The sequence below is a fragment of the Maylandia zebra genome, linkage group LG6 (assembly GCF_041146795.1).
Source record: "Maylandia zebra isolate NMK-2024a linkage group LG6, Mzebra_GT3a, whole genome shotgun sequence".
Taxonomy (NCBI): Eukaryota; Metazoa; Chordata; class Actinopteri; order Cichliformes; family Cichlidae; genus Maylandia; species Maylandia zebra.
In genome coordinates this window covers 28190908-28203540 of record NC_135172.1, presented here as the reverse complement: position 1 = coordinate 28203540, position 12633 = coordinate 28190908, and the positions used below count along the sequence as shown (strand labels likewise).

General features: G+C 40.4%; 2 protein-coding genes across 5 annotated transcripts in view; both read right to left on the bottom strand.

Moving 5' to 3' along the window:
- ldlrb (low density lipoprotein receptor b) overlaps positions 1 to 3211 on the bottom strand; it is a 28136-nt gene extending 24925 nt beyond the window's left edge. Inside the window, exons 1-2 of one of the 2 annotated variants that reach the window (XM_023154305.3) lie at positions 2972 to 3211; positions 214 to 339 (exon numbers count right to left, since the gene is read on the bottom strand). In XM_023154305.3, the coding sequence (XP_023010073.3) occupies positions 214 to 339; positions 2972 to 3053 (208 nt within the window). In that variant the 5' untranslated portion in view covers positions 3054 to 3211. The remainder of the gene's footprint in view (positions 1 to 213; positions 340 to 2971) is intronic. The other variant, XM_076885011.1, reaches the window with a different exon arrangement.
- Positions 3212 to 6501: 3290 nt separating this feature from the next.
- Positions 6502 to 12633, bottom strand: part of smarca4b (SWI/SNF related BAF chromatin remodeling complex subunit ATPase 4b) — a 28018-nt gene continuing 21886 nt past the window's right edge. For all 3 annotated transcript variants that reach the window (XM_004567874.5, XM_012923726.4, XM_076885009.1), the window contains 3 exons: positions 8743 to 8875; positions 8430 to 8569; positions 6502 to 8211 (listed from right to left, as the gene is read on the bottom strand). In XM_004567874.5, the coding sequence (XP_004567931.1) occupies positions 8176 to 8211; positions 8430 to 8569; positions 8743 to 8875 (309 nt within the window). In that variant the 3' untranslated portion in view covers positions 6502 to 8175. The remainder of the gene's footprint in view (positions 8212 to 8429; positions 8570 to 8742; positions 8876 to 12633) is intronic.

The following is a 12633-nucleotide window of genomic DNA, read 5'->3' as shown; positions in this document are numbered from 1 at the left end:
AGGAGAGAAACATGAAGCGTGACTCATTTCACGTGACCACAGAGAGACACAGCTTTTTGCTATTATGTCGTAAAGCTTAACAATCATTTGACTTTGTTAATGTGTTTCTGGTTCACTGTGGTGACAGTCTGATCATTTCCTTCATCATGCACATCATCCAAAACTAAATATTTTTAGTTTTGTGTAAGGTGTAGCTGATATGTGATAACATACCGCAGCTAGCGGGCAGCTCATCACTTCCATCACCACAATCATCAGTTCCATCACAAATCCACCTGCGGGTGATGCACCTCCCATTTCCGCACTTAAACTGATTGGCGTTGCATATGTAGGCTGCATCTGTGAAAGACAAAAATCACAACTGGAGTCCAGTGTGCCGTGGGAGTCCATTCATACCTTGCTGGGCATTTGTAGTAACGTGTCGGATATGTGCAGAAGAGGCATAGCGGATATACTGGACAAAGGATGTTGAAAGTACAGCTGCCAAGCAGGAGGAAAAGAGGAAGACCACAGAGAATATTCATGGAAGTAGTAAAGGAAGATGTGCAGAGGGTTGGTGTGATAGAGGAGGTAGGATAAGGTGAAGGCTGATGATCTGCTGGGGGGGGGGCTGATAAAAGAAGCAGCCGAAAGAAGAAGACAACAGTGTGTGGGGTTATGAAGCTAAACTGTGCCAAATATAACCGTTCACCATAAAACTATTTGACACTATAAGCCAAGCAAAGTGTTTCTGACTAACAAACAAACATCTGTCCTAGAGGGAAAGTTTTTTTTTCTTTTTTGCATGTAAACAGATGTACTCTTGGTTTTATCACACTCAGAGGAGGAGCCAGACATTTGAAACACCCGGGGCTTAGCCCTAAAGGGTAGTATGCATGTGGGATTTTTTTTTTTTTTTTTTTGAGGGGGGGGGGGGGGGGGGGGGGGGGGTGTAGAAATGACTGAAAGATTAATAGGCTCTGTTTTGAGTTTTGTTCAAAAAAGAATGACTTCATATAGGGAAATATATATATCACACATGCAGGACACCTTAAACTAGTTTTTTAATTAAGCAGCAAGACAGAACGAAGTTGGGGCTGTATCAAGACACAGGGACTAAACCCCAATTCAACCAGACCCAGAACTGATCCAGAATTAAAACAGGACTACAACAGTTCAAAAGCAGGACTACTGAGGACTTAACCAAGACATAACCACAATCAGAACTAGATGATAGTAGCACTAAAAATCATCATAGACCTGCACTACACTTATTTATTTAATTCTACCAAAGTACAATATTTAGATTGAGAAAAGTTTATATAATTATTTAGCCTTGTTGTGCAAACAAGCCTGCAGAACTTAATAAATATAGAATTTGAAAAATAGCAAACCTAAAAAGAAACACTAGGTACAAGATACATGAGTACCTATGATACAGTGATACTTTTAGTAAGCAACCATTTGACTAACATGTGTGTCTCACCTGCTCTTGTTCATCTCTGTTCTGTCCTCATTCTCCATCTCAATCTCTGCTCCTCTCTCTCTGTTCCTCTCTCTCTCTCTCTCTTTGTGCTGACAATCATCAAATATACAGTTGAAACCAGATATTTACAAACTCTTCAGATCAAAACACAAACACTTTTTTAATTGTAACATCAAATCAGACTAAATGTTTATTTTTTTAGATTGATAAATATAAAAACATATTTGTTAACTTTAAGAGTAAAGAGAGAAACTGTCTGTGTTTTTTAATTGCAAATGGCACCAAATTGTATTCAAACTGAGCCACACTTATGGAGCTCCACAGTTCTTTTCCTGGTGTTTTGGTTGACATCTCTTGATTTTCCCATGTTACAGAAACAGGCTTTGTGTTTTGCCTTATATGCATCCACAGCTGTGCCACCAATTTACTCACATGGACTCTACTAACCTATCAGAAGCTTCTTCAGCTCAGAATGGAATCGTCTGGAATTTTCTTATTAATTAACAATAAACTTAGTGTATATGTACTCCTAAATTTAATGAAAGTGATAAAAAATAGACAGCTCTGTCTCTCTTTATTCTGACATTTAACTAATTCAAAAGATATTTCAATATTTATCTAAAACAAAAGTTTACTCTAAATTGATGTTGTACAGTAAAAATGTTTTATGTTTTCTCCCTAAAGTGTATGTAAATATCTGGTTACAAATGTGAATATCCTGCTGTGTACTGAAATCCCTATTGTTTTGCATAGAAATATACTGAACAACATACAAAGCATAATATATAAAATAACATTTACCTGAGTTTTTTCTTTGAAAGAACCCTCTAATGTCCATTCTTATATTTCAGTACATAACTGAAACCGAATTAGTCGGGGAGGGTAAGAACTGAAAATATGAAATAAACACACGTAAGCTAAGACTCTCTAAAAAATAGCATTTGTTCGGCTTTTCATTTCGCCATTTGTTGATTCACTTGAAGAGCAAGTAAAATAATATTGGTCAAGTGATCAGTTTCATATCAATCTTTCGTGATGCACCGTCATATTTACATTATTTGTACGGTACGAATGATTTGCTTTGGTACCTGCTCAAACTTAAGCTCTCCTTAGTATGGCTGGCTCCGTCTCTCCAACAGCGCACTCACGGGCAGCAGCTCCCCCCGCCCCCTCGCTCAGTCGCTTAGTGCCTGAGCTTGGATCATACCAATATCAGGGGGGGATTCACGCACAGTCGTAAATTCCCACAGTGTGCACTATGTGCTTCGAATATTGTGTGTACTTTTTGTTTTATACAGTTGTCAGCCAGGCATCTAACTATGAAAAAATTACACTCCAAAATACCCCGGGCTTCTGACAAAACAACCCGGGCTTAAGCCCCGTAAGCCACCCCCACGCTCCGCCCCTGATCACACTTCTCCTTTCTTCATAAGTTTTAATGAAGCACATCAAATCTATTACAACACAGGAGGAAAGAAAGAGTTGGTGAAAAGTTCAATTTCTTACCAGTTTCAGACGAACAATGAACAAGTGTCAAAAGACACCAGCAAGCAGACAGTCCTACGAGTCCCTTCCAAATCTTAGACATGTCGTCTTTTATCTTCTTTTTCTTTGACAAGAATAAAAAGATGACTGTGAGCAAAACTATATAGAGAGCCTCAGTCACATGAGTGTTGCACCAATCCCAGCTGGGGTGTTTGAAATTGGGAGCAAGCAGCGCTGAGCCCACTCAATGTGCTTATCTTCGTCCCAACCAGTGGGTTTTCCTCTCTCTCTCTCTCTCTCTCTTTCTGTGTAAACTGACAAATACCAATGAATATACCTGTATGTTTTATAATGTTGTGCACAGATTTTAAAGGCGTTTTTGGAAACAGGTTTTTTTTATTGGCAAGAAGAGTTATTGCTGTAACACAGGCTAATAGGCAAAATATAAAAGAATGTTTTTCTACATTAGCAACAACACCCCCGAGAGTAAAAATTACTTTTTCTTTTTTAATCAGAGGTAAACATTCACTCTTTCAGAGTATCCGCTCAGGTGATGATATGGACGATCACATTATTCAGGCAGTACTATGGAGACAGGGTATCTTCTCCGGGAGGTGTTGGAAGGTGGCTGGGGCACTAAGTAAGCCAAAAGGAAATGTGTCAAATTGGTAAACACCATGTGGAGTGCTGAAAGAGGTCTTTGTCATTAACTTTGAAGATAAGGGAATCTACCAGTAGTCATTTGTTAAATCCAGTGTCATTAAAAAACACGGAGTGGACAACAAGTACAGGAGACTAGATGTGAGTGACACTGGCTTCAACATATACACACACGCTAGTTCACAATAATAACAACAGGGCAACACCAGGCACTCTGCGACTCTTCCGTTAGCTCCATCTCTACCATTGCGTTCAGTCCTTTCAGAGTCACCTTTTTCTCGTGTGAGTAAGATCGTACCATCTCACAGTCATTGTAACGTTGTATGAGATTTGTGTTTCCTAGCTAAGGAACAACACCCAATGACAAACCTACAACTTGGTATCATCTGGCCTCTGGACCAGCGAGAGATGGTCCTCAGAAAGGAGATGGCTGAGATTTGGAACCTGCGGCCCCAACTCATCTCTGTCATTCACAGGGCTCACCAGAGAAACAGGCTCCACATCCTTACTTGCTTTTAGGAGACCGAGGTGGTAGATTTGTTTCTCTCTGTCCCCTGATAGACAGATGCATCAACACACTGTCTGTAGATGCATCTACATGAATGACTGGGCGGGTCATCTGCTTCTATCATTTTATGCAGATGAAGCTGGAAATTGATGACAACGGCACAGACGACACCATCATACCCTCCCTGCACCACTCGGGGAGCAGTTCCGGGTGCCATTGATTAGCCACTCTTGCTTCGCATGATTTACAGACATTTGATGCATTTAGGAAACAACTGATGATTTATTAACTGTTTCCCACATGGAGTAACAACACTCACGTCACTTTCCTCAGCTGGCACTGCTCCCTCAATCACTCCTCCTGGCAGCTGGATTAGAGATTCTGCTACACTCACTATTACAACACGCTGGTAAAACACAGAGTTTCACAAGTTTGTTTTGTTTGAGTTTGAGAGACAGACTGCCTCTCCGGTTGACCTTTGAGCTCATAAATCGAGCTTCCTCTCACTCATTCTGCTGAGGGTTGCACTCGGCACTTCTTCACTCCAGCATTTCATTACATCTTTCTTTTCTGTCTGTTTCCCTTCATCAGTGTTTTGTTCTGTCTACTTTTCTCTTGTCTTTCTTCTTTTCCCCGCACTGGTCGCAGCTGGCCCTTCCTTGAGCCTGGTTGTACCAGAGAAACGGGAGTTTTTTTTCCTTCCCACTGTCACAAAGTGCATGCTCACACTGGCTGGCTTGATTGTTGGGGTTTCGCCCAATTCTGTAGTGTCTTTACCTCACAGTATGAAGAGCATTGAGGTATCTGCTGTTATGAAATAGCGTTATATAAATAAACCTGGCCTAATGTTGTTTTTTCATTTTTTTAAACAGCGTAAAAACTAATGAATTTAGACAAAAACTCACAATGTAATGAAATTATACAAGATAAAAATACAAAAATGAAGCAAAATACACACATAAACAGTTTGGGTCATCAAAGCAGAGCCAGGTGAAAAACAGCTCAGCTCCCCTCTCAGCAGATGTTACATGTAACAGCTAATTTTAAGTTGCTTAAGGGGTAAGGGTTGTGTAAGGGTTCCTGGAAATCAGGAATATTGACTCATCCTCGTACTTTCCCCTCTTCCCCTTAAGGCTGTGGCTACACTGTAGCTGCCATCACCAGTGTGTGAATGTATGTGTGAATGGGTGGATGACTGGATGTGTAAAGCGCTTTGGGGTCCTTAGGGACTAGTAACGCGCTATACAAATACAGGCCATTTACCATTTACCATTTATTGACATACAGTAAACTCACTGAGCCTTAGTTTTAACCAAAAAACTCGCACATCTCAACCTGTGACTCCTCTAAGCATGCTGTACATTCAGCATACTTCTGTGCTGTTTGCAAACAGTGCTGTTTGCCATCTCAGTGAAGAGTTTCTGTTTTGATTTGCTGGATCATACTTAGAGTGAGATTTTGGCAGCACAATTCTACTTTCACATTGTACTGGATGCTTTGAGCAGTAAGAATAAGAGCATTTTATGAATGCTCAGAAAGACACCTGATTTTATAGTTTAGGAATTAAAAAAGAGAAAAAAAATCACTGAAGAAGCCTGTGGGACTGTTACAACACAGTGCTAATTTTACATTATGTTTGATGCTTTGGCCATGGTAAAAACAACTGCATCTAAAACTCACTGAAGAAAGCTCAATGGGTGTATCAGGCTTAAGACAACTGACAGACCTAAAGGGCATAGGCGTGATTTTACTGTTCTACTTGTATGAGACCTCCTACTAGTGATGAAATGGAGTCATTACACCTTACAGTTGATCCTAACAGCAGGTTTGTTTGGGTCTGAAGTTAAAAATCTGCTGAAATGAAAACTACTGCCGTAGCACTTTTAGTTTGTAGACATAGGATTTAAAGAGTGTCAACTGAGACATGTAAATACCCCCAAAACCTTTAACTCAGACGAACTTACTGGCGTTTATCCTTCTGGGCTCAAGTTGTAAGAAAAATAATAAATATAGCTGATTGCCTGACGAGCAGCTGACATTTGGCATTTCAACATTAAAAACTCGTGTTTTACTTGTGAATTTTGCCTAGAGTGTTCTGAACTTTGACCTTTACAAAATACAGTCCACACATGCCTTAATGTTAGTCATAGACTACAAGGAACACAGAACTGGGCTATCCAGTGAGCAAAGACCACTTAATCCTGCTTTCTTTTTTTTATGCTTGTTAAGCTTCTTTAATATATGTTATATGGGGCTATGCAAATAAAACCAAATTGAACTAATCCATGTAACAAGCCCTTATATGTTAGTTAAAGTGACGCAAACTATCAATTACCAACATACGGACTAATTTTGATTCGTTTAACCACAGCACTACATCACACACTGTCAATAATTTATTGTTTTGTTCCAAGTTTTAGCCACAATGAAACAACACAACACAGATGCAAACACCGATGCTTTGGTTCACTCTGGTTACCTACTGTAATGAGATAAGTACAGTACTGAATTTGCAAGCTGTACATACATGCATTGACATTATAATCTGAAAATACTCTATACAGTATATCCAACACCATACGGCCGTGAGGCATTCACAAACAGAGAGGAGCTGACGTCCCTCTGGTCCTTTGTCTTAAAAATTAAAAGCAGAAAAAGTGCCAAAATAGATGAAACTGTTCTGAAATCCTAAAGTCACCACACAACAACAGAAGAACAAGTTACAGTACTCATGTATTACAACCTTGTGATTCTTGAATTCTACAATCAACAGTTGTAAGTGCTTATACTGGAAGTGTGACAGGTAAGCAGCAGCAGCAAGGTAAAGTAGGGTGTTTTTATTCTGTAAAGTAGTGGAGAGTGACTGGGCCTCAGCTCCATCAAACCTCAGACAAATAACTGTGGTGTGTTGCTAAAGAGCTTCTGAGAAGTCTGGAAACACCCTGCGTACACAGCTGGCTGGCTTTCCAACCTAAACAGTCAGAAATATGAGATGTACACACACCTCAGGAATCACAGCAGGTCCAGAGACTGTTGTCACAAAACATCATCAAAGTGAGGCAGAGGTGAAACATCAGGACAGTTTGTCCAAAAATCAAACTTAATGTCTAATAGTAATAGTCTTGATGATAACATTTGAAGCTCCATATTTGGCATTTATAAGCATATGCAAACATTTAATGGTTACATAGCTGGATTCATGTATTTGTTAATAACTGTGACATGGCAGTATAGTCAAACGTAGCTCTAAATCAATAGAATATCTTGATGTTATAACCAATTAGTAAAAATAGGTACGCTGAGTCATACTATACTGGTCACAAATATACATTAAATGTTTATATATAGCTTTAAATAAATGCCAAACAGTGGAACTTTTAAAATAAAGTGACATTGCAGTACATGTTTCCATTAGACTAGAATTTGCCTCACACAAAGCTTCAGGGCATTTATCTGAAGACAGGCTGATGAAGACTCCTAGCATGTTATCTCTACACTGTTATCACATATAATATCTAGATAATTACTGAAATAGGTCTTAAATATTGGTACACTAAAATTAAAGAAGAGATCTGTTTTTAATTATAATTACACATTTTACTTAAAAAAAGATGACAATAAGGAACTTTTCCCACCTTTGCTTATTACAAACATGCACGTCCTGCTCTGTGTAGTGGGCAGCAGCTTTTAACTTGTTTATCAGAATACACCTTTATGTTACCGCCTCATGGTTTGCTGACACAGCATCTTTTGCTGTTGTGTTTTTTGTGTGCTATTCTCTTCATAGTTGTCACCAATGAAGCAGTAATTAGATTATATCTGTATACAAATATCTCAACACTCCCTGTGCAACATATATTTTATGGTATATGGAGCCATCTGATGATCACGTCTTTGCAAATGTACAGAAAGAAACTCCTCTTCTTCGACTTCTCTCGAACATATTTGACTGAGGGTGGATGGAGTGGACCGAGGCATGTTTTATTACTTTAGAAGTGTTGATTGATTTGGTGGGATATCCCTTTATACACCCTTCTCTCCTAATTCACAGTACAGTTCAGGCCTCCTCATCGGTGGCACTTGGGGAGCGCTCCTGAAAAAAGGAAACAGAGATATGTTTTAGTTGACTGGGAAAGACTTCTAGTTTCACACATTTTACAGGTTTCCTGAGATATCCTGCAAACTAAGAAACAAAAAAACCAAACGTGTATATTTGTGCATCTACCTGCACTGAGCAAAAAACTATCAACCCCATAAAAATTCCCCACACAAATGCTTGCAAGGTTTAAAGGAAAATGACAAAAAAGTTACCTCTTCCTGCTCATCCTCAGAGTCATCATCACTGACGACCGGCTTTGCTCTGGTGCGTCCCGTCCGTCTGCTGCGTCCCTTCCCTCGATCTCCACCTTTATCCTTCCTGCTCAGACGGATTTTCACCTTCACTGAACGGGCTGGAAATCAACACACATGGAAAGAACATGTTGTCAGAGTAATCATACAGAGAATTTTGAGATGTTTGCCAGAGGACATAAAAGGACAAACTCAATCTAAATCAGTTAGGACACAGTCAAATACAACTGAACAGTTTCTCCTCTTTATGCACGACATGCACAGGCATGCTCACATTCGGACTCTGATCCTTCCTCCTGCTCTTCCTCCTCTTCTTCACTCTCCTCTCCCTCACTTTCCTCCTCTTTCTCGATCTTCTGCCTCAAGCTGGTGAATACCGACTGTAGAACGATGGAGTCCTCGTATATCTGCTCATAAACACAGCGGGCAGATGCTGATTATGATCATGTGGCTGCAGGGTAAAGTGTAACCCACATCAGATTTGTGGGTTGTGCTGCTGCATAAGGTTGGAGGTGTAATTTTCCCTCCCCGCCGCTAGGAGGCGAGTATGCCTTGAGATGACTTTCTGTTAGTCAACATTTCCTGTTGTGGAAGCCATTACTCACGAGGCAACCGCCAAATTAGCTGAAAGATCCTGGTAAGAAAAACTGAAATAAAAGTTAAATTCGCAATTTATCTTCACATACTAGCTGTTAACAGATGGCTATTTATTAGGATCTGAGATCTGTGAAATACGGCCGTGGGAAGCTGCGTCAGCTGGACGAGCTATCTCACCACGAGCTCCGGTAAGGGATGCTACATGAATGTTAGCGCCATAAAGACATGTAGTTGACTGCTGTCAATATATTTTCTGCTTTAAAAAATAAAACCAGTCGGAGTTGTGATATTTATGTTTAAAGTACTGTAAGATCACTGATGTGCAGATGTTTAATTTTAAGTGCTAAAGTATACATTAGAATGTGCCCAGCTAACCGCTAGTATTAAGTTACTGCTTAGCGATCTCTGTGTTCTAACATTACTGTGATTCATCTGAGTTTGTTAGCTTTCCAAAACGTTGGAGAAGCAGTAATATTGTCATGTAGTGCTTAAATGCACCCTTTCAGTTTTGTTGACTTAGAAGTTAATTCATTTGATGAAGATGCAAAAAGTTCATAAAATGTGATTATAAAATGTGAGGGATCTCATTACCCTGTTGATGTATTAATGTTTAAAGAAGTTGATATATTTTTCTGAGAAATAATTCAGGTTGAAATATCTGAAAAAAGAAGAACAGTTAAAAGCAAGCTGTTAAAAGGATAAATATGGGAGAGTGAATCTTATAAGTTTATTTATTCCCAAAAGGGTAAATATAAGGTATATTTTCTGTTGCACTAAGACCTTGTGTGATGTAACTCAAATTATTTTAGGATGGTTGAGACATTGTATAACTAAAATAATTTGTTATACTTGAGCAATACTTGACTGAAAGATGAGTGATGGAAGAAGAATAGATAAAATAGTAATGTATGCACTCTGCACTGTGTGCATAGATTGGTTTTTGACCAGGACTGGATCATTTGAGATCTGAACCCTGTGGGTTCAGTGGCGAGCCAATCCCGAGAGAGTGACTGTCGACGGACCCGAGTGCGGTGTGGCCAGCCGTGGGATCCATCTTCAGCGAACCTCAGGACTATTACTACCTTCCTTGATACAGATAAGACTAACACTTTAAAAATCTACCCGGGTAGTGTTCGAACCAATGGACAGAAACACACACACAAGGAACTCTAATTTCTCTTTCTAAAGAGAAGTGGACTGAGCAACGGGAGCGGAAGCTCTTTAATTGAAACTCTTTGGAGAATTTCCTTAAAGAGGATGTTGTTTTGATTTTATTTTTGGGCCCTTTAATGTGCGTTTGTGCACTGTAGGAAGCCGGCTTTAGACAGGCAGGGTTTGTAAACTTTACAACTTTCAATACAGTTTCTACTCAAATCACATCTATTCTATCATTGTGTGGTTCCTTCTCTGCTGATCCTTTCAAGGCTCCATAGTCTTACCTAGAACTTTCTGATACTGGTCCAAAGTCGTCGAGACAATAATTTAATGCATATCTCATGTTGTTTAATTGTAATACCTGTTACAAAAGTGGCGAGCCAGCCAGGAGCCTAGTTAAGTGTCAGCAGTGAAACATATCTCAAGTTTGGGGAATTGTATAAAAAAAAAAAAAGTTGTTTAAAAGTTGTTTGTCATTGCCAAAGATGGAGTTCATAGCTAACTCAGGTATCAAAGTCCCTAATGCAGTGATTGTAAGTGGGTTGCTTGAATCGCCAGAAGATGAGGAGATTATAGACTTTCTGAAGAAATTTGGTTCTTTTAGGCTTGTTTCAGTAACTGATGCTGAATCAGAGTTTTATAAAAACCTGATTATTGAATATCAAGATGGTGCCGCCATTGAAGCCTTATCTTCTCTTTTGCCTTACACACATGAACTCAAAGAGAACCCAAGTGTCAGGTATCTCGTTCAAGCTTTGGCTAGCATTTACACTACGAAGGTTGGCTGCAATGTTACCAAAACCTACCTCAATGAGATAAAGAAATTGGCAAAATTAAGTGGGAAAGACTACGAAGAAGTGCTGAGAGACATGATGTCAGAGATCAGTGAGGCAATTGGAACTGACAGCATTGATGAGGCATCTGTAGCCAAACCGTTCGACACATCTCTTGAAACAGTTGAAACCTCAGAGCACCGGATGTTCAGAAGTCCCTCCTTAACAGATTCCGGTCAAGATTGCCCCAAACCAAAGCCACCCACCATCCTGAGGCAAAATCTACCCATCAGGGAGAGTGACCTCCATCCACCTGAAGTTCAAAAGGTCATCGTTGAACACATTGTAAGGAAAAGTGACTGTAACACATATCCACATTTTCCCATCAAGCTTCACCCATTTTCAGGAAAAACCCCAAGACCCAGTAATGAGACCGACTACGACACATGGCGATCACATGCTGAGCTTCTCAGGAAAGATCCCACTCTGTCCAATCTTCAGAAGTCTCGGAAAATGGTTGAAAGCTTGCTCTCCCCTGCAGCAGATATTGTTAAAAGGCTAAGTCCTGAAGCTACCCCTGAAACTTACCTTCAACTGCTGGATGCAGCCTTTGGAACTGTTGAAGATGGCGAAGAACTTTTCGCCCAGTTTATGAACACTCTTCAGGATCCTGGTGAAAAGGCTTCGTCTTACCTCTGCCGCCTCCAGGCTGTTCTAAACCTTGCTGTTAAGAGGGGAGGAATTGCTGCTGAAGAAGCAGACAAATATATTCTCAAACAATTCTGCCGCGGTTGTTGGGACAACATCTTGCTCTCTGACCTCAACCTAGAAGAAAAGAAAAGTCACCCTCCAGCGTTTGCAGAGCTCCTGTTACAGATCCGTACTGAAGAGGATAGACATGCAGCCAAAGTCACACGCATGAAGAAGCACCTCGGCTCAAATCGACAGCGGGCCATTACTAGCTCGCAAAGCACATGTGCCTGCAGCCAGCAAGTAGTGATCCCACCCGAGTCCAACACGTTGGCGGAACTCAAACAGCAGGTCGCATCTCTTCAGAGCCAGCTTACCGCATTGATGTCAAAGAAACCCCAAAAGACCTCGAAACCCAAGGGGAGCGCTGAGCACACATCCAGCCAACCACTACCACCTAAACTTAACCCTAGAGCACCAAGCTGGAAGCCCTCCAACCCAAAACAGAATGCAAGGCCAAAGGCTTGGTATTGTTTCAAGTGTGGTCAGGATGGCCACATTTCCTCAACTTGCACTAACGAACCAAACCCCACTCTCGTTGATGAAAAAAGAAGTCAGCTAAGAGAAAAGCAGCGTCTTTGGGATGCAACCGACCATCTAACTCCCAATGAAAATTTTTAGATGTAGCCTCAGTTGTAGGGCAAACTGAGGCTGTAGCAGCTCACCAGCGCCCTGTTAATAAAGACGCTACACCTAAATTAAGTGCTGCTTTGAACCAGTGTAATGTCAGGAAACACCTTTCGAAGGTTTCCCCAAAACTGATAGGTACAAAGAGTACATGCCAAGTGATGATCCAAGATAAACAGTTTAACTGTCTGATGGACACAGGTTCACAAGTGACTACGGTTACCAAGTCCTTCTTTGATCAACATCTGTTCAAAACACAGATA